The sequence below is a fragment of the Anoplolepis gracilipes genome, chromosome 14, assembly GCF_047496725.1.
Source record: "Anoplolepis gracilipes chromosome 14, ASM4749672v1, whole genome shotgun sequence".
Classification (NCBI taxonomy): Eukaryota; Metazoa; Arthropoda; class Insecta; order Hymenoptera; family Formicidae; genus Anoplolepis; species Anoplolepis gracilipes.
The window spans coordinates 7,954,888-7,982,667 of NC_132983.1; the positions used below are offsets into that span (position 1 = coordinate 7,954,888).

Consider the following 27,780-nt stretch of genomic DNA (forward strand, 5'->3'; position numbering starts at 1 on the left):
ACATCGATGACGGTGAGTATGTAGTGGTAACCTTTGTTGAAACGAGAATACGGACGCATCTCGACGATGTCGGCTTGCCACAGATCATCGTATCCCCGCACTATGACGTGTCTTCGGGGAAAATATTTTCTCGCTGGCGCATGCAGTTCGTTCACCAACTGTCGTCTCTCCAAACTATGTTGATTCTTTGCTTTGTCAGTTTTTCTCGATGTCCGTTTGTTGTTCGCATTTTTTTCACTCATTTTCGTTTATCGCTTTTAATAGCCGTTCTTGACCTGTTCTTGACCTGTTCTGACCTGTTCTTGACCTGTTCTTGGCCTGTTCTGACCTGTTCTTGACCTGTTCTGATCTGTTCTTGACTTGTTCTTGACCTGTTCTGACCTGTTCTTGACCTGTTCACCGCCGTCCTTCACCCATTCGAAAATCGTTCTTGACCCGTTCGTAGCCTTTTTCACAGTCGTTTTTAACTCGTTCGTAGCCGCTTCTGACCCGTTCGTAGCCTCGTTCACAGACGTCTTTTGACCGATCGTAGGAGTTCTTGAGTTGTTTGTAACCTTGAGTGTAGCCGTTAAGAACGTGTTCGTAGCCTCGTTCGCAGCCCTGCTTGAGATGCTGATAGCCTCGTTCGAAGCTGTTGCAGCTGCTGCTAGGTCGTTGACTGCCACTGCCACTGCCACTCATTGTAGTTTAGATAGCAGTTCGATAATTCTTTGTAGCTGTTCGATAATTGTTCGCAGCCGTTCTATAATCCTTCGTAGCTGTTCGATAACCGTTTGATAGCCGCTCCTAACCCGTTTACTGATGCTCATTTAGGTTGATAGCTGTTTCTGAATTAGCGTTAGCCGGGCGTTGAAATTCGTTTAGCACAATCTGTATTGCTCGCACGTCCTTCTCAAGCGAAATCAGCTTCTCGTCTGATTCTTTCTGTTGATTCATTAATCTTTTAACGCAGGACTCCACGTACAGTTTGTTGACGGCATCGGTGTCAGCCTCTGGTTGCGCTACACGGCAAATCTTACGTGACCTTGCATCGAAGTCTGTAACGACGCAACACAAAGCGTTTTCGTGCACATAACTTTTTACCAATCTATCCCAAGAACCGTTTGTGCCGGTTGCATCATTTCTTGGATCGAATATTCCAAATTTGTTGATAGGCATTTTTTCTGATGCTTCGTAAAGTGTCACGCAACGCTGATCGACTGATTAGTTTTGTCGAGACACCATTTAATTTATAATAATTCCTGCTTCACGAAGTTCCTCGATGATCGACTGGATCTCGTTGTCGTGAGCGTTGTGACCAGCTTGGCGCGAAGCGTTGAGCAATCGTAGCGGATCCACTAGTTCGTTGGGATCATCCCAGTACACGTAATCAATCATATTGTTGGTTAGCGTCATAGCGCGAGGCATAGATATCTCCCCTCCAGATTTTGTATTTTTCGATTCGAGCGACATCAACGGTGCAATTATATGTTTGTACTTGTACCCCCTGTTACCCTTCAAATGGCCCTGCGCATCATAATCGCGTCTATGCGCGTTCGTCACCAATAATATGCTCTTGTATTTTTCCAAATCGTTTCCCCTCGTGTAAAGTTCGTCATCGGGAATTCTCTTGAAGATCAACTCGTACAATCCTGGCGTTCCAATGTACCGCACGTCGTCTATGATAATAGAGTCATCTTTGTTGATGTTGAATTGTTTGTTGCCGAGTCGCATTTCATTCTTTCTGTCAAAATAGACTCCATACACATGATCAATCTCGTGATTTTTGTCGCCACTAAACAAAGCGCCTATGTACTTTTGCCCAAGTGGCCCAAAGTACTCCCGCAACGTTTCTTGAACTTCCGGCGTTTGTAACTTGTTTCGAACAAACGATGATTCGAGCATGTTGCCCGAGGTTTCGAAAACATCTTCGTTTACGTTTGTTGGTGCGGTTAACGGCGTAGAGGCTATCGACGGTTCATACAGTAAAACGTCCGATCGTTTCCTTTTTTTCGGTGTCGCATCTTCCTCTTTCTCTTTCTCTACCTCCTCATCTTTAGCCTCTTCCTTCTCATCCTCCTTGTATCGCTTGATTTTAATCTTTGCGCTACTCTCCGACTTATTTTTCACCGCGAACGAGTTGCCGACAATCTTTTGCAGCGGCTCGATAATAGGTTTAAAATGGGTCTTGACCGCGATATCGTCATCGATGTTACCGGTCTTCAAAGCGCGATGTTTCTTGCGGATTGATTCGCTCGTTTTCGCAATCTCCTTCGCCATCTTTTCACGCTTGCGAATATTATCGCTCCCAGCCATATCGATAGAGAGTGTTGAACGCTCGCGTTTCACCCCTTACGACAGAATGTAGGCAACGACTAATCATTTTGTGGTATCGCAAACACGTTAAATCCGTTTCTGTATCGCCCGTTTGTAAGCAAGCTATCCTTGTCTATCACGAGAAATCCATACTTTTGCTGCCAACAAGTACGACATAACTCACTGAAATCCTCGTATGACATGTCGGTATTCACGTGATCGTTGTACACGTGTTTCAAGTTGGTGCCATCCTGTTTAAACAAGATTAGCAGGTTCGCATTGTCGCGTAAAAGATGTTTCGGTATTTCTCGCGTATGTCTGGCAGAGATAGAAGCAGTCGACGTTCGAGTGGCGTCCCATTGAGAAATATTCTCTTATCGTATTTTGTTTGTCGCACGCCACGTCATCGAAAACGAAAATCGAGTTTGGACGTGCTTCGCTCGGTGGAATAACGTCACTGTTATTGGAGAATGTAAAATAGCCGATTTCATCGATCGGCGTTAACAAATTCTCCAAATATTGATATTTTGGCTGTTGCAGTGACTTTGAATACACGTACACATTTTCAAAGCGGACGCCGTGTGGGCTTTCTATCAAACTAATCAACACGTTAGTTTTACCGCAATTCGAGGGGCCGCAAACGATTGCGCGTATAGTATTCGGCAGCATCGTACCGTGTCTACGCATCTCCGCATTGTCACCCATCGAGCGTAATCTGACGTCGTAATTTGTCACGCGTATCGCGAAAGGTTGTCGCACGAATTTCATTTTCCCACTTCCGATTCGGATCGCACGCCTGTCTATTTATAGCTGCGCGGAACTACAAAATGTTCAGTAACGAAAAAATGTTTGTCCTGCTATCAAGTCCTTACGATATTCTCGATTTGAGTGCCGAACAGCTACAGTTTGTATCTAAAGCAGTTTTATTGCGAATGTGTGGCAATCACGTCCACTACGTGTGGGACAAACTTCCGGAATACATAAAGGCGGATTCGGAGGTTCAGACCTATCGTCGCTGTTTCGAACATTACAATCAACCGTGGCAACAAACGCACATTGACGGTCCAGCGCCAATGATAAAAGATTGTCGTGAATGTCAACGCAAATAAGCAGAGGTCTATTAAATCGTGCAATAAACGCGCTTCCTATCGAATTACATATTCCTGGATACCAGTTTTGCGGTCCGGGCACGCGGCTAGAAGAACGATTGGCTAGAGGTGATCGAGGTATCAACCCATTGGACGCAGCGTGTCGTGAACACGATATAGCGTACTTTCGGAGTAACGATCTTGCCGAAAGACACGCGGCGGATAGGATACTCGCCAAAAAGGCGCAAACTCGCATCACTGCGAAAGATTCGTCTCTCGGTGAGAGAGCCGCAGCCACAGCTGTCTGGACAGCGATGAAAACCAAAACGAAGTTCGGTATGGGTCTAAAGACGAAAACGAAGAAAAAGATGGTGAAAAAACGAATACTTCCGGTAGCGAAACGCGGGGGTGTATTACCGATTCTACCATTGTTGGGCGCTCTCGGATCTCTGATTGGTGGAGCGGCTGGTGTAACAAAGATGGTGAACGATGGAAAAGCTACACAACGTCAGTTTCAAGAAATGTTACGTCACAATCGTGCCATGGAAGGTCGCGGATTGTATCTCGCACCATACAAATACGGACGAGGAGTCTCAATGAAAAAGAAGAAAAAAAAAAAAACGTCAAAGAGACGCTAAAAATGCCAGAGGGCGTAACTACCAACGTACAATTGCTGCAACTAGCAAAACGTATGCACATTCCATATTTTAGAGGTGTTTTTATGCGTAACTCATTACCGATCGGTGGTATATAACGAAACGAGAGCGGGATCATAAATTTGGATAACGCTAAAGGCTCGGGTACTCACTGGGTAGCGTATGCAAAGAGGGGGAATTGTGCTATATATTTTGACAGTTTTGGCAATCTTCGACCGCCGAATGAATTGGTGCGATATTTAAATGTGACAAAAATAGAATATAATCACACATCCTATCAAACTTATAATCAAAGCATCTGTGGACAATTGTGCTTGCAGTTTCTCCGAACGGTCGATGCACGCGAATTTAAAGACATACATTGCGCTATTTAACTTAGTATTCGTTAAACAGTTTGGCCAACATGTCTATGACATTCACGCTGACTGGAAAGAGCAGCGTTCTCGCGGCAAACTACTTTCCCAACGTAGATTTAAGCGACGGTGAATACGAGCTTGGTCTAGCGGATTTTGAAAGTTATCACACGATATCGAACGTGAATTCCTCGAATAATAAATTTTACTTTGGCAAAGACGATGCGGAAATTACGATTCCCGAGGGATCGTACGAACTGCAAGCGATACATGAATTTTTGAAACATACAATTTCACGAAAACGTTCGCAACACACAGTTCGTGATGGTGATAAAAAACACACTGACGACGACGATAACTTTGAGCCTGGAGAATGGCCTATAGTGCTCCGCGCTAATTACAATACGATGAGGAGCGAGATCAAATGCGCCTACAGATTAAATTTTAGCAAGCCTAACAATATTGGATCGCTGCTAGGATTCTCGAACCGTATACTGCAGCCGCGAAAATGGTACGAGTCGGACGTGCCGATTAACATTATCAACGTGAACATTATCCGCGTCGAATGTAATGTGACCGCGGGTGCGTACAACAACGGCAAACTCGTTCATACGATACACAAATTTTCGCCGAGGGAACCACCAGGATATAAGATATCGGAAACACCGGCGCACATCATTTACCTACCGATCATCATGCGGTGCATTACGGATTTAACGTTACGCGTTGTCGACCAGGAAGGACGATTATTCGATTTTCGAGGAGAAGAGATCACCATTAGATTGCATGTACGGCGGCGGCGGTAAAATTAGCGTGTGATGCTCGTGTTGAACGGATCAAAAGACGTGAGAGACAATACAATCTTTACGACGTCAGCGACAACATCGACATTTGCTAATATCCAATCATCCGGCACTAAGAAAAAGAAATTGAACGCATCAAACGTTGCGTTTTTACAATCTTTGGGATTCGTGGTGCGAAACATTTAAACGATGACTGACATTCTCGACATCGCGGATGAGCCAATCTTTGACGATCGCATCGTCAAGATTGAGACTCACTCCTATAACCCATTCGCCAACACAACGTTCGGATACAGTGATGAGATAAGAATACCCATACAACAACAGGATCTGTATACATTGCCGTACGAGAGTTTCTATATATCGAGGGAGAATTAAAGATAAAGAAGCCAGCTGGAGGATTCAATGTGGTACTGCAAAATAATTGCGTTGCATTCATGTTTGACGAGATTCGATATGAACTCGATGGTGTGGAGATTGATCGAAATAGAAACGTGGGAATAACAAGTATGCTCAAAAACTATGTAACAATATCATCCGATAGAAGCGTGATTATGAGAAATGCTGGCTGGAGTGAGCCAACTCTTGTGGATGGACACTTTAATTTTTGCGTACCGCTCTACATGTTATTGGGATTTTGCGAGGATTACAGACGCATAGTAATTAACGCTCGTCACGAATTGATCTTAATACGATCGCGCAATGACAACAATTGTCTGCTTGGAGCTTCGACGCTGGAGCCTGTGATCAACATATTCAAGATACAATGGCGAATGCCACATGTGTTGTTGAGTGAAATTAAAAAGCTGTCTATGCTGCGCGCTCTGGAAAGCGGACGCTACCTCAGCATGGGTTTTCGCTCGTGGGATCTGTACGAGTTTCCGCTGTTGCAGCGTACAACCAAACATTCGTGGGCCATTAAGACCGCGACTCAGCTGGAGAAACCACGATACGTTATCTTTGCTCTGCAGACAGGCCAGAAGAATGTTATGTCCGAAGATGCGAGTAAATTCGACGACTGTAAATTAACAAACGTGAAACTCTATCTGAACTCGGAATGTTATCCGTACGATGACATGAATCTGGATTTCGATAAAAACAGATGGTCAATTCTGTACGACACGTACGCGCGTTTCTGCAAAAACTATTACGGATACGAGTACCTCGAACCGAGTCTCACTGTCTCACTGTTTCTACAGTACGGTCCGTTTGTGATCATCGATTGTTCTCGACAAAACGAATCGGTCAAGAGTGCAACCGTGGATGTGCGATTGGAATTTGAGTGTAAGGAGAATGTGGCTAATAATACGACTGCGTACTGTCTCATCATACACGATCGCGTAATCCAGTACAACCCGTTGACCAACGTTGTGCGCAAAATTACCTAAGTGTTTGCGACAATAATTTAGAGAGAGGGAAAGCTGAATATAAATCCGAGTGTTATGAGATGGTTGTCATTCTTCTTAACTGACGAAAAGAGATCTCATCATGTCTGTACCAACGTTTGTCGATCTGCAAGGATTTGTCGTTTCGAATAAATTCATCGCAAAGGAGGTGGCGGTGCTGAGAAGAGGAACTGTTCTCGCACACTACATTTTTCGGAGTCCTATACCATGGCATCTCCTTACAAAATCCGAAAAGTGTCCAGCTTCATGGTTGATGGCGAATCATCATGGACTACAATGGGAGGATGGAATCGTTGCGTACAGCATGGCGAAACGATTGATTACAACAGCTGTAGTTGAAGAAGAAGATGATAAAATGCAGTGTATCGTATACGTTAAAGGATGCCAGAAACGAGAATGGCTTGCTAATATGCTCGGCGACGATGCGAGAGAAAATTTAATCATTGAGACCTTGGATGCTGATTACGACGATATCGAATCTCTAAATAATCTAGATGTTAAAAATACTATACGATGTGAAAAACATGTTAAGAATTGCGCATTACAAAATGTATTCAAAATATTTAACTGGTGGTCGCAACGCCAGAAAGAATTGCAAGATTTGGAAAAATAAAATATTTAAACACTAATATGTTTTATTTCTTATTCCCCCTCCTCATTCCCTCCCTCCCTCCCTCCCTCACAAGTCATTTAAGAATTCTTTTTATCCGAGTATCGTCTCTCTCTCTCCCTTCTAAAAATTTCAGAGCACTAAAGTATTCTAGAATCTCCCACCACATTTACTACTAATCTCCCACTACTTTGAAAAACGGGATGTCATGTATATTTGATTCTTCATACGGTCAGTATTGCGTTAACCGTTCGTGAAAGTGGTCCACTTTTGAAATCTGGAAATATGTACTACGTCGAAAGAAGCAGTGGCGGCCCCAGCAGAAGCGTGAATAATTACGTACCGAATCGTTATGAAACTCCATTGTTTGAGAACAAATGTGACAAGTAAGTTTTTGTTTAACTTCTTTCTATTTTTTCACAAATTGTTTTTAAACTAATTTTTTTTTATTTTATTTTTCTACAGCATTTCGTTGAAGCGTCGTGCGATTCGTATACTAAGTAGACGATACGCATTGACAACCACGGAATTCAAATTCCTTGAAATTGGTATCAACGTGGGTACACCGAGTTACGTGGAAATTGTCATAGGAGATCATCAAGGAAAGGAACTGGTATTATCTCTCGAAACGTGGAAGGGACTCTACGAGCAACGTCGCAATATTCACGATTTACTGCGAAAGGACTCTAAAGATACCTATAATTTTATAAGCGTTGGACCGCTAACAGTGCGAGTTCATACGATTAACGATACTAAACTTATAAGTCTCGAATCTTTAAACGTACGCATGATGATGATTGAACCGACGTTACACCGTATGTTTAATCTCGATCAATGCATCGATGTAACCTTTGATCGATTGGTTAGAATCACCGAGACAGTCGATACTAAGTTTACACAATTCTCCAATATCGCGTCCACTATAACGGATAATAAAAAAGTGTCAAATGTAATATGCGCCAGCGACGCCTTCAATAAACATCAACTCGTCGATTGCGAACTGGTAGCTTTAGTTTTTAGTCACAATATATAATAAAAAAAAAAAAATATATATAAAAGAGAAGAATAAAGTTTTTTTAAATTTAAATCATGATATAATTTACTCGCACGCATTTCCCATCCGTGCTTCCTCCCACCCGTAAACAGTCCCAGTTCTCATATGTAGCTCGTTGCGGGGAATGACGTCATGCTGGGACCGCGAGAGAGTAAGCGCTAGGAAAGAAAGAGATAGCGCGAGGCGAAGGAGAGCGAGAGAGTAAGTGCTAGGAAAGAAAGAGATAGCGCGAGGTGAAGTAGAGCGAGAGAGTAAGTGCTAGGAAAAGAAAGAGATAGCGCGAGGCGAAGGAAAGCGAGAACGCAAACAGAAATTTTTTTTCTTTTTTCTTTTTTTCTTTTTATAATTTTTTTTTCTTTTTATAATTTTTTTTCTTTTTATTATTTTTTTTCTTTTTTTTTTCTTTTTATATTTTTTTTTTTTATATTAAATATTAAGTTATTATATCTAATTATATCTAGTGTATGAAGGAAGAAGGATGGGATAGATGAAGGAAGCGCAAGCAAGCAATTATATGTGTTTAACATAATTTCTTTTTTATTTAAAAAAGTGTGTTTATTTACAAAATCTGTGTGTGTGTGTGTGTGTATGTGTGTGTGTGTGTGTGTGTGTGTGTGTGTGTGTGTGTGTGTGTGTGTGAATTTAAAAATAAAAATAAAAAGAAAAAGATATAAAAAAAATATATAAAAGATTGCACGCCGATGGTCGAGGGGTACGGCACGACGACGACTGCTGCTGCGAGGCACTGGAGGGGATGACCGGGCGGTGGTAGTGGCGTCCAGGCAGGGCTCCTGCATAACAGAAAAAAAAAATTTATTAATATTTTCATAATTTGAAAAAGAATCTTACACATCAAGAATTACTTACAATTACTGATCAGAATCAGTATCAGAATCTGGATCATTGTCGATGACATGTTGTAGATACAACATGTTATCGATATGTTGACGGATTTCCCGATGGATTTCTTGTAACTGCTCAGGACATGCTTGCCGATTTCCGCCTGGTAAACAGCAATTCTCGCAAGGCTTTCCCCTTAGTCTGTTGTTTTCATTCGTCCATATATAACTTTGTAGTTTAAAGATCACTGTTGAGGAATTTTTTATGTCAAGTTCGCGATTTCGTTGAAACTCCACCACCGGATTTAATAGTTTTTCGGTCACCATTTTTCACAGCACTTAGTCCTAGCAAATGTCTACAAAAGTTTATTGCTGCGCACAAAAACGACACACACTACATGCTATTACTTGGCACAGTGAGTGTCCACAATTATTACATGAGTTCCAACCGTGATAAATATATTGTCCAGTTTCATGTTTATACACAATTTTACCTTGTGTATATGAATCTTGAACTTCAATGAAACATCCCGAACAAAATTTTTCACTATTTTCCTCGTCGTTGTCATACTTTTTTACTTCGTAATAAAATATGATGTTACACATTTCCTGCCGTTCAGTTATAATTCGTAAATCTTCACGCACTAATGGCACTACTTGTTCATTTAAATAGTCTTCCGGATCACTCTCATAATCAGAGTCATTCACTATTTCCACTTCTTCATCGCTGTCGTCGATGATAACCACATCTTCATTGTCTTCATTGTCTTCGATGACAATCACATCTTCTATATTCATTTTAGCACTAAATCGAAAGACACTCGACGACTGTTGAATACGTTTTAACGCGGAGACAGATTCTCAAATTCGAGCAGCCGAATGTTGGCGCTGGTGCGTTGCATTTTTTCCTTAAAAATTATGGAAGATGTTTCGCTCCAGTTTTATGGGAGATTTTCCGCGAGGGTACAAAGCTGCCGAACGTCGGCAGCTTAAAATCTCTTTTTCCATAATATTCTAATGGTCATAAAATGATTATAAAAAATTAGAAAAAAAAGAAAAAAAACACTTTTATGGTTTCTAAAATGTCCCCCGGCTATAAATAAACTACAAAGATAAACATCTTGCAGTTGCAGTTCTTTCCCTAAAAAATTATGGAAGATATTTTGCTCCAGTTTTTATGGGAGATTTTCCGCAAGGGTACAAAGCTGCCGAACGTCAGCGCTTAAAATCTCTTTTTTCATAATATTCTAATGGTCATAAAATGATTATAAAACTAGAAAAAAAAAACCGTTTTATGACTTCTAAAATATCCCCCGGCTATAAAATCAACTGCAAAGATAAACATCTACTTTCGAACGTGTGTAGGACCCCCCCCCCCTTTCCCTAACAGACCCCTCGCGCCTCTCAGATACCCCCGTCCCCGCACTCCCCTCAGCGCCCCATGGCTTAGAATCCCCACTATAACACTACTGAAGTCTCTCTTACAACGCGTAAAAATAGATCTAACGATTCATCATTTACTATTTATAGACAAAATATTATTCTTCACTAATGCGAGAGAAGTTATTACATCATCTAACATTTTTTTTTGTCTTTTGATGTCATCCAGTTAGATCTCGTTTTTCATTTGAATAATTAGTTATAATACAATCGTCATCTTGCTCCATTTCTGAAATAACAACAGTGGTAGTGCTTTCGATAACACTTTCCACTTTTATGTCATTTTTTTTAGCCGCTTCTTGCGCTTCGATGACATACTGAGGTTCCCGAATAGGCATATTTCTTGCTGCTCTACTATCTACTATTTCAGGAACCAAACAGTTCTCGTAGAATCGTTTAAGCAGTGGTGACATTTTTGTTTTTCAAAATCTGTCATCACGCTCGACAATCGTGTACTTTAATCCAAGGGATGTCCACACAGCAAAAATGCAATATTTTCTTTGAGTTATGTGTAGTTGTCCCTGTACTTGGAAATAGTACGCGTGTTTCTGATTCATTCGAGTGTCATCGGTTTTATCAAATATTCTATGAATATCTGAAATCTTTTTGAGCATTGCATCGATGAGATGTACATGCCGCGCCGCATAAGGACGTTTAATCTCAACGATAGTATCGTCTCCAACAATGCCTCAGGCGTCGCGGCAAGATATGGGATTGTTTCGTCTATAAATATACCACAATTATAAATTTCTATCCTTAATTCCATCTGCAATTGCTCTCGTGCCATCATCTCTTTTTCTTTATCCCACTCGACAGCCGCAGTCATCAATCAAGGAGGATAAAGAATTGCTTTTACAAGATTTTGGCACGAAGTTGCTTCTCTTCTGCTACAAACTTTTCTAAAGTTTGAAGCAGTGAGAAGACTTCGCCGTATGTTGTGCCACTTTGGGTTTTCATGCTGACCCCGTGTAGTACGTTCCAATACAGCACGATTATATTGTTGCTCTAATAACATTTCAAAATGATTACGTCTCAGCTGTTCGTACATATTATCTTGGATATCTGACCGTTCTGCATTAGGTCCATAATCTTTATCAGCTGTTATTTTAGCGGAATATTTAGATGAACAGAGAGACCTAATTTTTTCGCCGCACGTGTTCGTTGAAGTTGATTGGCATTTTTTTTATATTTCTATTTTCAATTATTTCTGTTTGTGTGGGTGGTTTTTTATCTATTGCATGACAAACAGAAGTTAAGGCTCGCGAAGTATTAAATTGTACTACGGATGCTTTAACGCGTGTCTAATAAGAACCTTTCATGGCATAATAAACGCGCTTGCCACCAATAAATTTACTTATAATTCCATTACAACTTTCAACGGAATTACTAGTAAATTGATAGAGTAAGCTATTGGCATTTTCTATAATGCGTTTCATAGCATTTTCTACTTTTTGTAATAATCTTGCACGTTGTACTTGGGGCACAAGATTTTCTTCGCCTTCTTTCTATTGTCCATTACAGAAATATTGAAGCGAAGCATAATCTTTATGTTCACCAAATACATGGCTAGGTATATTATTTAAATCTTTTATTAATTCTGAAATTTTTGTTTGCCAACTAACTTCACGATTACGGCGAAAGGTGATAGCCTTGACCACAGCGTTTCGAATTTTCATAACGCTGTGTTCAACGACCTTTTTTAATTTTGAAATATTTCTACTACCAGTACTACTTGCTTCACGTATTTTATTAAAAAGATTGCGGAGAAGATGATTCGTGCGTTCAATCTTCTGCACAACAATATTTGGATACGGTGGAAAATCTCTCAATTTTTTTAATACGTTACTATCACCGTCACCAATACATTTACTATAAATAAGGCCATGCATTTCTAAACTAAGTCGGAAGCCTTCGAGGATTATATCACTTTCCATACTGGTGGAGCTCTGATTGCTTCCCCAATTTTTATAACATAAATGTTCTTTTGCTACTGCATTAATTTTAGCTGCTCTCGCGCAGACAATACAATATTTATTTCGGACACCAACAAATAATACTTTTTTAGAATAATATCCCGATGATATTAAACAATAATAGCTGCTCCGGATGGAGAATCGTAACTACCAGTACGGTAAGATCTCTTCATCCACGAACCGTCTGTTATCACGGGTATATGCGGAATTCCGTCTATGATATCTCCTCTTTCAATTGCCAAACGTTTTTCCTTTTCGTCAGCCACGCGCATTTCTTCTTCCGCGGCGGCGGCGAAGGCTTCCGACATTTTATTATGATGCATTATATATTTTTTATTACCCATGCATGGAATATCTACAGCAGCAAGAAGTTCTTCTAGCTGCTTATGACCAGTCCCTGTCAATATAGTACCGGTTACGATACACTTATTGACATCCAATATTCTCTCATCTGTCGGTTTACTCCAAAAATCATCTGTGAAGTGACACATTCGACATTTGACAGAAAATTGGGTTTTCAGACCGCATCTTTATTCTAAATACAAGATCAGTAAAACGACATTCGCTGATCCAATGAGTGGACAATCTCTGCAATTCAGCAAAAACATGCCCCAAATCGGCGATACGTCGTCCACTAATCTCTTCAGAATACAAACGAAATGCGTCGATATAATCATCAGTATGCAAAACAATATTTTCGATATCTTCGACAACTTTGATGTTTTTAACATCGTCGACGTCTTCAACATTTTTGACGTCTTCGATATCTTCGATATTGTTTTGCATTGTATGTTCCGATTCCGTACATGCATCTACAGAATTTTCCAAAAATGTATTCAACGATTGCGGTGTGAACGTATCATTATCTACGTCATTACATTTCTCTCATCTATATATGCGTGCAGCTCGTTCGATAAATTTGCCAAATTTTGGCAAAATTCGCGAACGTCCGACAGAGATCCTACAGAATCATCATCGAAAATATCAATGACTTTTTCTGATTGAACTGCTTTTGCATCGACAGATAATTGAGGAAATGCATCTAATAAAGATAACGATGTTATCGTGATTTTATCTACATTTTTCTTATTTTTGCATGCTTATAAATGTGACGTACCTGGAACTTCCATGCATTCCGATACTTCACATTTAGGTTCTTTTTCGATGATCCTTCCACTCTCTAAGAAAGAACAACTTTTATCTAATCCATGTCGTATGAGACGCGTTTTTTTTGACGTAGACATACGTCTCATCGACGTGGGTTTATTTTTATTATATTTTGGCATACTGATATATAATATATCGTATGCCTCAATAAACTACAAACAATAACACTAAATAATAACAAAATCTTACGGACTTTCTATGTATACGCTTCACTCTACAATACACTGAAAACAAAACTAAACTGTGTATATAGTAGATATGCAGCACACACGAAATAATAATGTTGCCATTTGTTATAAACGCTCCAAAATCAACCAATTACGATACATATATTTTCATTGGTAGCGTAGTGCAACTATAACGTGGTGCAATAACGTTTACACTGTGCAAACATTATTGCATTCGCTACTCGTAACATACAGTTGGTAACATATAGCAGTGATGCTAGACCGGGTATGCGGCTCACGGCTCATATAACGCATACACAAGCGCGAGCCGTGTAGATGTGAGTTCTGCGCATACCCGACGTCACATATACACGGCGTCATACAGTGGAAAATCAACAATGGAAAATTGTGACCACGGTAAGTTATTGTTCTATTTATTTACATTTGTACATATATATATGTAGTATGTGTAATTAAAATATGTAATTGGGAATTTTAGATGTTATAATGTAAGAATATATATAGAAATTTTTTTCTAATATATATTTTTATAACCTCTGAGTTTTTACAGAGTATATTCATTTACCTATATAAATACATATATGTTATTTTTATATAAATAAATAATTATTTGTAAATAAATATAATTATTTTTTTATAGCAATACCCCAACCTGGGTACGTATTGACCGAGCACGGGCCAGCCGGCCCCCTGCCGGTCAACCACGTGCCGCCCGGCTACCTGCCGGTCAACCACGTGCCGCCTGGCTACCTGCCGATGAACCACGTGCCGCCCCCCACCTACATGCCTGGTCCCTTGGCTCCTGCCTGCATTTTTTTAATGCAGAGACCGCAAACTGTGAGTATTTTAATGATTTTTATATATTTTTATATGATTTCATATTACACAACATATTTCTCTCTTTGTTCTATATATAATATAATAAATATAAAATATTTATATATGTATATAAATATATGTAAAATATATATATATTTAATTTAATTATTATAAATAATTTCTTATTATTATCTTTATAAAAGAGTATAATTATTTTGTGTGTGTGTGTGTGTATATATATACATATATATATATATATATATATAATTATACTCTTTTATGAAAATAATAAGAAATTATACAATATATAATACAACAGAGTATGCAATATTACACAACTTATATAATAATATCCTTCCTTATTTATAATAGTTATAATATAATACAATATAACAGCTATAATAGTTATAATAAAATATAAACTTCACAAAACAGAAAGAGAGAAATTTTTTTCATGTTATATAATTATTTCTTATAAAATATTAAAATAATTATAAAATTATATTTTTAGTTTTCTCAAGCGGAAAGACGCCGGCGTTATCGCCAAAGACGCCGCGAACGGCGTCAGGCAGCGGCAGGAGCACCGGGACCAATACCAGCACCGGCACCGGCACGAGCATTGGCAGCAGCACCGGCACCGGCACCAATACCAGCACCGGCACGAGTACCGGCATCAGCACCAGCTCCGGCTCCGGGTTCAGCAAGGTGGATTCCAAGGGGAAGAAGGGGGAGAGTGAATCCTTCTTCTCGCAAAGAAGGATTCATTGTGAATTTTTTTTCATTTTAAATAAAGACAAAAATTATTATTATTTTATATATAATATATAATATAATATTAATAAATATTTTATATTTATATATATATATATATATATATATGTCTACATATTTATTTTTTCCTATTATTTCTTAATTTATTTTATTTATTTTTCTATTATTTTATTTTATTTTATTTATTTCGATTGTATTCATAATTTTCTACAATAATTTATTTTAATTACTTTTATTTCACTTGATTTTTTAAATTTCAATTATTATAATTATTTTCAATTTTTTTAAATGCGGATGTGTGTGTGCGCGCGCGTGTATGTGTGTGTATGCGTAGTATGTTAATGTCATGCACAGTATGTTAGTGTTTGCATATATACAAATATATTAAATAGGCTGCTATCATTTTGGCCGCTCGCACACTGTAAGCGTCATTCTATCTCTTTTTGACATATAGTGAGTAACAGAGATAAAATGACGCTTACAGTGTGCGAGCGCCCAACGAACGCAGCCATATAAATAATACAAGAGAGACAGAGATGACGTATATTCTATCATACGCGGTGCTACCAACTCAATTTCTTACAATTAGCTACACTTACACTTTAGGTACAGATACAATATTCTATTCGGTAATATTTTGCCTCGAAGAAGTTATATTTCTTTATAAAACTTTTTTGCTACATTCCTTGTAAAGTTTATTATCCCGCTAAAGAGCCGGATTTTGCATTTTGGTTTTTAAAAAATTTATAATAATTACAATCGGTGCACATGGTTTATACACTTCATTCACGATCAGTATACCTTATTCATGTCAACTTTATGAAACTTTATTTTAAGCCTTTTTTCCAAAAAATCGCTCTTTAGCGGACTGCGAGCAATCCTCCTGAATAAGAATATCATTGTTAAATATGATTCTTTCTTAATTTATAGCCGAAATATCGTTAAAAAGAATTTGTAGTTCCGAAGTCTCCGTATGAGGTCTCCACCGTGTCGCCTGTCAACCCTTAATCTTCAACCTATTTGTGATCTTATATAATAAACGCACTTGTAGAAGCTGCTATGGGCATCTCTTTGCAAAAATTCGGCGAATTCCAGCAACAGTACCGAAATGCGGTACACGACATAGGTGAACTGCTAGTTTATAGGTAATTTATGGATACATTTATGGATTTATAGTAATTTATAAATATAGTAAATAATTGTGTAATATATCTTAATCTTTTATGATTATAATATGTGTACATTTATATTTATGATTATAATATATTTATACATTTATTTATACATTGAAAAATAGATTAATTGTTTAACAGTCATATAAAGGTAAACAATTAATGTAAGACGTCGCCGCCGTGTTGTTTAAGCCGGCAATTAAAATATTTGCAATATCAATTAAAATATTTTGTACGCGCTCTGCTGAACATTTCATTTCAAAATAAATATTGCTATTTATTAAACAAATACTTAAAATAAAAAGAATAAGAAGAATGATATATGTAATAAAATCAATAGATAAATGATCAAAAATTAAACAAAAAAATCTATACTTAAAAAAAATAACAATCTTTTTAGAAACCCAGAGGGCACAAAACCATCTAAAAGATGACTAAAACGTAACATATTTTTGTCAAAGATATCTTTTAGCGAGAGAATATAGTCAGCGAAAAGATGACTAAAAGTTAGCTCATGACTCCGCTTGTGTCGCTGATAGGTTTGTCTATATGATGATTAAAATTGACTAAATCTAGACATTTTCAGTAATCTTTAAGACATTTTTCCAGCCTTTTTTTTAAAGATTTGATATTTTTTAGTCATCTTTTATACTTTCTTTTCGACATCTTTTTGTATTAGTTAAGGATTAGGGTTAGGTTAGGTTTAAGGATAGTGCTACAATGACTGTCGGGAGTTGGAAAGAGTTGACCAATCACAGCAGTTTAATTTAGAGAATAATCACTGTTGATTATTCTTTTCTAAATTAAACTGATTGGTCAACTCTTTCCAACTTCCGACAGTCATTGTAGAATCCTAATAAAATATAAAAATTTTATATTTAAAATTAGTAAAAAAAAATTTATTCATATAAAAAATAATTCAAAAACATATACTATATTGATATACTATAGATAATTTTTTACATGTACTATATTGATATAATGTAGATAATTTTTTAACTATAAGATATAGATAATTTATATATAATATACAGTAAAGTACCTTTTAGATGGTTTTGCGCCTTACAAGTACATACACTATACATACTATAATAGATATATATATATTATTGACAGGATTTATATCTTTCGGAAGACATATAATAGAAACTATCAGATATTCTTAAATTCTATGCAAAAGATAAAAAAAAGTAATAAAATTTTACCGCATTAATTAAAAATTAATAAACTAAGAAACTAATAACACCAGTCTTCTTGTAATGCCAAAAAATAAAAAATATAAATTTACATTATATATACATTCTTCTTTATAATTTAATGTTGATTAAATAATAATGCCAATCCATATTTGATTGATTAAAAAGAATTACACATAATATTATACATATATCTAATATACTAATATATACTAATCTAGTATAATTACGGTTTATATATATAAAGGATGGATCTATATACAGTATCAATATCTTAATAACAAAAATTTATTCATATTGATGATGTGTTATAAAACAAGCCGGTGCGGACTCTGCCATCCAAGGGTGACAGTCCCATCACTCACCGGCTTGTTGTGATGATGTGTTATAAAACAAGCCGGTGCGGACTCTGTCACCCAAGGGTGACAGTCCCAGCACCCACCGGCTTGTTGTGATGATGTGTTATAAAACAAGCCGGTGCGGACTCTGCCACCCAAGGGTGACAGTCCCAGCACCCACCGGCTTGTTGTGATGGTGTGTTATAAAACAAGCTGGTGCTGACTCTGCCACCCAAGGGTGACAGTCCCAGCATCCACCGGCTTGTGATGATGTGTTATAAAACAAGCCGATACGGACTCTGCCACCCAAGGGTAACAGTCCCAGCATCCACCAGCTTGTTGTGATGTTTTATAAAATAAGCCAGTGCAGACTCTGTCACCCAAGGGTGACAGTTCCACCAACTTGTTTTATAAAATATCAACGGTGCGGATAAATTATTATTAAAATATTGATACATACGTAAATCGCCTTCATAATGCGTTAATAATGCATACTAGAACAATTTGACTAAACTTAAACTATGATTGGACATCAATGTTATTATTAGCATTAAAATTTGTTTAAGAAAGTCCATCAGCAAAACGACTATTTGTACTGAGGTGTATATATATATATATATATATATACGATTGGTCATATTCTCTCCTCGATGTTGTTCACAGTCAAAATGGTTCCGGTATCATGCGCATTTCATTTCTCCTTTGCTGTAGCTTGCAATCTAACAGAAATTTTCGATATTTAAAAAAATCATATTGTCACACTATGTTTAATAACTTTTTTTTACATCTTTCATACCTTCCTTCAGCCTCCGTTCATCAAATCCAAATATATATGTTATTCAGATTGCTTTTTTAATTCATATCGATATCTGTCGCCCGCTCTTCTTAACCATTCAGAAAATTTGTTTTTTAAACTGTACATGTTTGATGATGAACTATACATGTTTAAAATAGTGCCTAAAAAAAGAATTTTTATTATAAAACTTTAAAAATATATACTTTATAAATATACTTTAAAAATAAGTTGTAAACAAAGGCTACGTTCAGACAGAGCAGATCACTGCGAGTGCTTAGTGATTGATCTTTAATATAATTGGTTCTTTCATTTAGATCTTCGTTGAACCTATGTGCAGAAACCAATCACGATAAAGAGTCACTACACTGATCAGCTCTGTCTGCTGAACGCAACCATTGTTTATAAAATTATGCAATTACCTAAGATAATATTTGCAAAAGCTGTATTTTTAATTTCCTCTGTCTGACGCTGGCCTTCTCATGTCAAATTTTTAGCAAACTCGTTAGTGAGAGTTGCTATTAAACAATTACGGAGATGATTTTCTGCCGATTTGCCGCCCATGATGCGAACCATTTTTTGCTATATTTTATAAAAAATATTATTTTAAATATACTTTTTTTCTTAATAAAAATAATATTACTTACAAATTGTGTTCGTAATTTTTCATGTCTATTTAATTCTTCACAAAATTTTTTGAACTCTCCATATAGTTTAATGAAAAATGAGGTAACAAATTTAAAACATTTGTATATGGAATTTGCTCATTATGATAGGCTAAAATTAAATCCAATTTTCGATTTGCAACATCCACTTTTTCAATTATCGTTTTCAAACATTTTTCTTGCGTTATTGAATATCTTTCTTCTGTTAAATTTTTCTCTTCTAAAAATAAAAATTAAAAATTAAATAACACAAAATATTTAGATGTAAAAAGTAGAAAAAAAGATATTGACTTTGGTTTTTTCTTTCACTAATATCCGTTTCATCAGGCAACGTGAGATTGTCGCGATTAATAGTATCCGAAACATGTACGCTTTTTGAGTTTTGTATTTGTAGCGTAGAATCACTTTTTTCTATTTAAAAAATATATTAAAAGTAATAAATGTAGACCAATGTTAAAAGTTGCAAAGAAATAATGTATAACAATTTTTCTTTTTAATTACCTTTTACTAAAAACCCAGATTTTCCTTTCTTAATTTTTAAATAAGAGAGATGTGCAGGATTATAATCAACTAAAAAATAAAAAAATATTAAAACAAATACATAAAATATAAAATTAATATTAGTAACGTTACATACTATTTTTTATCACAAGACCAGACTGCGTTTGCTGATAATTCGCTGGTTAATCTTTTTGAATATTAACTGTTAAAAATATATATAAATTTTAATTAAATATAAACATAAATTTTAATTTGTAAAGAGATGTAAACATATATATTGATAGAGCAAATTGTTGTGCCTCCATGAGGGGGCACAGGGTTTTTCGGGATTCGTGCAGGGAAGGCCGGGGATACGGCGGGCAGTGGCCTCTATTTATTTTAATAAAGTTCTTGTTTTTATATGTGTTTGCTTCTTCCTTTTATTATAATAAATAACAGTAGATAGACTCAATGGGTTGGTATTTTGTCACTGCTCCCAGCGAACGTTATGTCACTCGCGTTTGATATCGGTTGAAGCGAGAGAGCGGTATCTCTCGTACGCTCTGTCGCACGGGTAGTCTGATACGCGTCGACTTATCTCAGGCGCGCGTATATCTCTTAGTCATTCGTGTATGACTCTGTTGAATCTGGTTAACAGCTGCCCGTGACGATTATTACTCGTTAGGTTCTAATCAACGACTGCCCGTCGCTTCATCGCGGCGGGTGCTGAGCTTCCCTCCGAACTGCATGGTTTTTCGGAGGGGGTCCCTTAGCAACATGACCAAATATGGTTATGTTGCTGAATTCGCGTTTTAGTGCAGGCGAGGAAGTTCAAAGTCGAATTTCCTCGCTTGTACTTTTAGCAATTCGGTGACACCTTTCCGGTTTCGTGTTCGCGCTCGGTCTCGGGCGCGCGTGACTCGCTGCGTCAGCGGCTCGCGCGATTATCGCTTCGCTCGCGATGCATTCCTGCATCAATATAATTATATGTATATATATATATATATATATATATATATATATATATATATATATGTATATATTCATTAAGTCTGTAGCCTTTTCTGGTGCTATAACACCCCTCCCCCGTTGAAAAGAAAACGGAGGTACAACGTTTTCTGTTTTAGGGAATTTATTTCTTTTTCTTAAGTTTTAAGTTTCCCGATATATATATATATATATATATATACTATATGTTTTCTTTTATATTATTTTCTTATTCTAGTTTACAATTTTGTTTGTTTTCGCGTTTACAATATTTAAATATAATCGTTTTTCTTATCTAAAATCGCGTGCTTAGGCTACGTTTTAATATTGGTTTCGGGAGTCGATCGATCGGTTCGGATCGCTCTTCGTCGTATATCCTAATTAATGGTCGCTTCCTTCTTTTATTTTTGTTTCGTATGACTATGTAAAGTACAATTAATATTATTGTTATTGTTATCGTGATTGTTCCGCTTGTCGCCATTGGATATACGAATTGTTTTTTCGCGAAGAAATTTTGTTCGTTAAGAAATTTTGTTCTTTTTAAATTGTTGTCTATTTCTTCTAGTTGTAATTTTAATTTTGTCAGTTCCATTCGGTGTTGACCTATGTCTTGTATCGTGTCATTATCGTGTGTTATCGTGTTGCGTTCTCGTACCAGTGTCAAGTTATATTCAGGCAGGTACGTTTCTATATCCGTTTCATAGATTGTCTGCTTCGTCTGTATAGTCATGTCTGGAGTTATTAATTTGCATTTTCCCTTCAGCGTAATTTTCCCAGTGTTTTTAATCATTGTTTTGTATTCTTGTCGTTTGTCGTATTGTATTGTTAATTGTTGTTCTGTAGCAGTCGAGTAGAGCCATGTTTGTGGCTGTTGCAATGCGATCCATGTGGTACGCATTGATATAATGTATTTCGTCTTACAGTTACGTTGACGCTGCTGTGTATAAATTTGTATTTCGCATGGTGCATTTAAATTTACTCTATATGTCGGTGTCGCATGCTCACATGTGTATTGTGAGTTAATGTTAATACAATCTTTTAAATCTTTTTCTGTTACTATAACGTATGTTAGTTTTTCTTTGTCTACCGCAATTATTTTATTGTTAATTTCTGTTACTGCGAATATATTGTTATAACTGAATACAGGTAACGCAATTACATTCATTATGGTATAGCTCGGTTGCGCAATTAATGGGAAGATTAGAATGGTATAAATAATTGCTTTATCGCTGAATGCGCTTATTTTCGCGTATTTTTCTATAGTAAGCCAATCTTCGGTGTGTACTTGAAAAGGGAAGTACAGTCCTTGTGGCAACTGCTGTGTTGCTTCCATTAAATGTGTTATTATGCTATCTATTGGTGTTAATCTCGGATGCATTGCTCCGTTTTTTGTATATGTTAGATATTCTATAATGTTATCCGCGTCGCATATTAATTCTGCTATTACTGCGGTAATTATGGTAAAGTGTTCGTTTATCTTGCTGCGTTCTATATATTCATTTACTCGTTTCTGTAAGAGGTATTCGTTACGTTGTATTGTATTTTCGATTTTATCAATATGCCCGATAGTTGTATTTATTATTTTAATTTGATTTTGTACGGCATGCTCTATTGTTTTTTGACTGTTTTCTAATATGTTAAGTTGTTCGTTAATTCGTTTTTCGTCGTTAACGTCCATTGTGCCAAATAAAGACTTTGATAAGGAACCTATTCCGTCTATGAGTCCTCGTCGTTTATTTGTCTGTTTTTTGTATATTGTTTTAATTTGTATTATGACATTTTTTAAATATTTTGCTTCTCTTTTTGTTAGAATGTCTAGGTTCACACATGTATCTCGAAGATAATGAGTGTGAAATTTCATAGTTTTGCATAATCTTTCGGTCTGTTTTAAATATTCGTTTATTTGCTCGTATCTTTTCTAAGTTTTCGTCTAAGTTTGATAAGTCTAATTTTATTACTAGTTTCCAGTTTTCTTTTGCGTAGTGGATTTGTCCGATTTCTTCGAAGCATAACCCTGGATTATGTTTAAATTCTTGTATCTGGTATGAGAGATTCGTTTCGTCGTCTTTCGTGTGACCTTTGCTGATCCAGCAGGCGAATGTCCTGTAATATCATATTATATTTCATTTTATTATATTTTATCTCTTGGGTGTCGCTCGCCTTCTCTGACTTCGCGGGGTTCGCGCTAATCCAGCGGGTGATACGCCGGTAATATTATAATGTTGGTTTAGTCTCTCAACGACTTTTGGTTGAGGTAGATCTTTAAGATGTTGCGATTTTTGCTCCAATGGAGCCTGCCGATTTGTAGCCAGTGCGATGGATATCGGGATGGTATTCATCCCGATATCTGCCGCGATTGTTTTAGGAGTCGCCTACCGGTTGTGGGTCTACCGCCTCCGGTGGACCCCGTAGTGCGGGCGCGGAGCGCCGTTCTCCGAAGTTCCCGGGTCGCGGGGGGTACTTTGTTCCTCGACGTTACGTTCTCGGTGCCTGGTGTGAGGTTTGTGCGGGCAGTGGTGCCCGCCCTGGACTTAATGCATCCCGTCCGCGTGGAGCTGAGGAAGGTCCACGACCAGTTCGACTTCTTCGAGCTGAGATGTCGCCGGGGGGAGGAGGAGGAGGACTAGGACACGGATCCTTGAAGAAGGTGAGTACTAGTTTTCTATATATGGCTTAAGCTTGTTTACGTGTAAGCGGGTGCTTTTCCTTCCTTTCTTTACCGTGTAGTTGATATTCGAATGCTTTTCGATTATGTACGGTCCGATCCATAGAGATTCGAGTTTTTTCGATCTTCCGCGTCGTAGCGTTTCATCGTAAATGAGTATTTTATCGCCGATTTTGAACTTTGTTTCTTTTGCGGTTCGATTGTAGTGTTCCTTCGATTTCAGTTTTTTCTCTGTGAGATTATCTTTTGCAACTTGATTCGTGGCGCGTAGTCTTTCTTTTAGCTCTTGCGCGTAATCGTCATAGTTGTATGTCGGTTGTGGTGGTTTCGTTAATGCTGTCGGTATTTCGGCTTGGTGTCCGTATACTAGCTCGAAGGGCGTGTATCCTGTAGCTGTATGTGGCGTAGTGTTGTAGGTGAACATCGCGAACGGAATCCATTCGTCCCAGTCAGTCTGATCATTATTAATATAATGTCGTAGATATTCTGTTAATGTTCTGTGCGATCGTTCTAACGCGCCGTTACTTTCAGGATAATACGCGGTCGTCTAAATTTTATTTATTTTTAATAATTTACACGTATTTTTAAATATTTCGCTTAAAAAATTTGTGCCTTGATCGGTTAAAATTTTTTCCGGTATTCCGTATTCTAAAATTATTTTTGTGGTAAATTCTTTACTCACAGTGTTCGCTTCTTGATTTGGTATCGGTATTGCTTTATTAAATTTTGTCAAACTATCTTGAAAAGTTAGTAAGTATTTATTTCCGGTATTAGTTATCGTTAATGGACCGACTATATCTAATGCACATTTTTCGAACGGTTTACTCGATGTATCGGTGATAACGAGGGGTGCTTTAAATCGTCGCGATAGTTTATTTTTTTGGCAAGTGTTACATTTTTTAATGTATCGTTCGACGTCTTTCGTTAACCCGATCCAATTGTGCGTGAGGCGAATTCTGTTTATCGTCCTCTCGATACCTTGGTGTCCTCCTGTGGGTGCATCATGATATTCATATAATATTTGTTTCTTTTCATCTGCGCTATAGGCACGTGTCGCATCGTTGCTATTTTTCTCGTCCTCTTCTTTATCTCTTTCTTCGCTGCTGATATCGTCCATCTCTTCGTCTTCGGCGGTGAAAATCTTTTCTCTCTCTTGCTCGTCGTCGTCTCGCGTTACGTTGCGGCTTAGCGCATCGGCGTTCGCGTTCGCACGTCCGGCTTTATGTATTATCTCATAATCGTACTCTTCTAATTTTATTCGCCATCGAATTAATCGTGATCCTGGATCGTTCACGTTAAATAACCATATTAGAGGTTTGTGATCTGTAATGACCTTAAATTGTGTTCCGTACACGTAGGGTCTGAAATGCTTTACAGCCCATACAATAGCTAACTGTTCCTTTTCGGTAGTGCTATAGTTCTGTTCCGCGCGGTTCAGTACTCGGCTGGCGTAAGCTATCGGTCGGTCGCTGCCTATCTTTCCTTGCGATAAGACCGCTCCGATCGCGTAGTCGGATGCGTCTGTAGTTATATTAAATTGTTCAGCGAAATCTGGATATTTTAATACGGGTGCCGTTATTAATTTATTTTTAAGTACTTCGAAAGCATTTTGTTGCTCTGCGGTCCACACAAATTTTTCGGTTTTCTTTGTCAGTTTCGTTAATGGTTTAGCTATTTTCGAGAAATCTTCTATGAATCTTCGATAGTAACCGGCTAGACCTATAAATGATTGGATATCTTTCACCTTTTTTGGCGTCGGGAAATCTCTTACCGCTGTTAGTTTAGACGGGTCAGGAAATATTCCATGTTCTGATATTATATGGCCCAGGTACATTACTTCTTTGCGTAGGAATTCGCATTTATCCGGCTGTAATTTTAAATTATTAGTTCGAAGTCGTTGCAGCACTTCCTTGAGTCGCTTGTTATGATCTTCGAGGCTTGCTCCGTAAATGACGATGTCGTCTAGATAGACCAGGCATTTGAGTCCTTGTATTCCTGTCAATACAGAGTTCATTAATCTCTGAAATGTCGCCGGTGCGTTTTTCAATCCAAAGGGCATTCGGTTGAACTCGTAATGTCCATACGGAATTGAAAAAGCAGTTTTAGGTTTGTCCTTTTCGGCCAGGAGTATTTTATGATATCCAGATGCTAGATCTAATGTTGTGAAGTACTTTGCGTTTCCCAGCTGGTCCAGTATATCCGTAATATTAGGCAGAGGGAAGGAATCGCCGATCGTCAAGTCGTTGAGCTTTTGAAAGTCTATAACTATTCGAAGTTTCGGTTTACCTGATACGTCGGTCTTTTTTGGTACTACTAATAGCGGAGCATTCCACTGACTCGCGCTGGTACGAATTATTCCGTCTTCCAACATTTGTTGCACTTGTTTATTTACTTCCGTCTTATGTTTCTCCGGAAGGCGATACGGTCTTACATTTACCGTTGAGGCGTCTATGCGCGTATTTATCTCGTGTGCTACCGTCGCAGTGCACGACAGTGGTTCTCCATTCAGGTGAAATATGTCGCTATATTCATCACACATCCTTGAGAGTGCCTGTCGTTCTTCAGAGTTGAGATGCTGTGTTCGCAACAATTGTCAGATGCGCTCGTTACATGGGGTATTTTTATCGTCCGTCCCCACGGCTATTGTATAGATACCGTGCGGGTTATCTTTATCGATGTCGTCTATAGTTACAACAGGTGTACGTATCTCAATAGTCTCGTCTGTTGTGTTGATAACGCTGATTGGGCAGAGAAAGTTTTTCGGTTCTACCAGACATCTTCCTATATATATTCCAGGGGCTGTTTCTTTCGCGCGTACTATTCCCGTTTCGTTTCGATTAGTCGCGGCTTGCACGATGGTTTCACTGCGTGGTTTCAAGATAATTTTATTATATGGTTGCATCTTGAGTACATCCGTACCGATTTTTAACTCTTTATTTTTGTAATCGCAGGATACCTTTTGCTTCCTTAGGAAATCAATTCCTAGTATCCCGTCGTATTCCATGGGCAAGTCGTCTTTTACTACGTAAATTGCATGTTTAATGTCTTGTCCGGTTAGATTAATTGTTGCATGCATCTTCCCTATAGTATATACTTTGTGTCCGGTTATTCCTATTAACGCTAATTTTTTATTGTATATCAATGTTTCGCCTTTTAAATGCTTTACTTTTATTAGTGATATGGTCGCACCGGAATCGTATAGCATGTTTATGCGCCCTGTCTTTGTTTCGCGTATGGGCATCGTTACGACGTCGAGTCCTTGTTTATCTCGCGTCTGTCGTACGTGTGTCACCTGATATTCCAGCGCGCGTTTTGCCTTGCTATCGCTTCTTTCTTCTTCGTCGTTACTACGCTCGGAGTCGGAACTCTTTCCTCGCGTCTTATAACGCGTTCCTTTTGAATTATTTTGAATATCGCTCGATTTATTCGCGTTATTCGGGTTTTTTCGATCCTGTGGTTTTCCTTGCGGTCGGCCGTTTAAAGACCAACACTCGTCGCGATTATGTCCGCGCTTTTTACAATACTTGCAAAATTTTTCTACCACATTGACGCGTGGTCTTTCGGGTTTCGGCAGAGCGTATCTGCTCATTCGACAATCTCGTCCATAATGTCCTATCTTGCCGCATTTAAAACATATTGCATTAGTATCTCGAGGCGGTCGCGAGTAATTCGAGTCGAGTTTATTTTTATTTTGATAACTGTTTGTTCTCGCTCCCATCGGCTTGATAAGTTTTTCTTCCGAGCTCGCGCCGTTTATCGCCTCTTGCAATGTCGAGAAGCGTTGTGACCGTACGAGTACTTTCAAGTCGTCGCGTAGTCCGATTTGATAATTAATTAACGCTTGGTTTCTGATAGTTTGCTGAATCGTGCGTTTTTGTTCTAGAGTATGCTCTTTTCCTTCGGTCATAGAGTCATATAATTTCATAGCTACTAGATCGACTCGCTGTCCAAACGCGTAGGCGGTTTCGCTTGTTTTTTGCTTTAATGAATTAAATTCGACTTGCAAGTGTGTCGTGCTTTGT

General features: G+C 37.9%; 1 protein-coding gene across 1 annotated transcript; it reads left to right on the forward strand.

Annotated features, from left to right (window-relative positions):
* Nucleotides 1–7,342: 7,342 nt before the first annotated feature.
* LOC140673189 (uncharacterized) lies at nucleotides 7,343–8,613 on the forward strand. Its single transcript, XM_072905918.1, has 2 exons — nucleotides 7,343–7,597; nucleotides 7,677–8,613. The coding sequence occupies exons 1-2, from the start codon at nucleotides 7,497–7,499 to the stop codon at nucleotides 8,242–8,244; spliced, it is 669 nt and encodes a 222-aa protein (XP_072762019.1). The 5' UTR covers nucleotides 7,343–7,496; the 3' UTR covers nucleotides 8,245–8,613.
* The last annotated feature ends 19,167 nt before the right edge of the window (nucleotides 8,614–27,780 follow it).

What these genes read in the sequence shown, in the direction of transcription:
- LOC140673189 (XM_072905918.1), top strand. Translation starts at nt 7,497, where the DNA reads ATGTACTACGTCGAAAGAAGCAGTGGCGGCCCCAGCAGAAGCGTGAAT. An exon ending in TTTGAGAACAAATGTGACAA is followed by an intron (nt 7,598 to 7,676) that starts GTAAGTTTTTGT and finishes ATTTTTCTACAG; the next exon opens with CATTTCGTTGAAGCGTCGTG.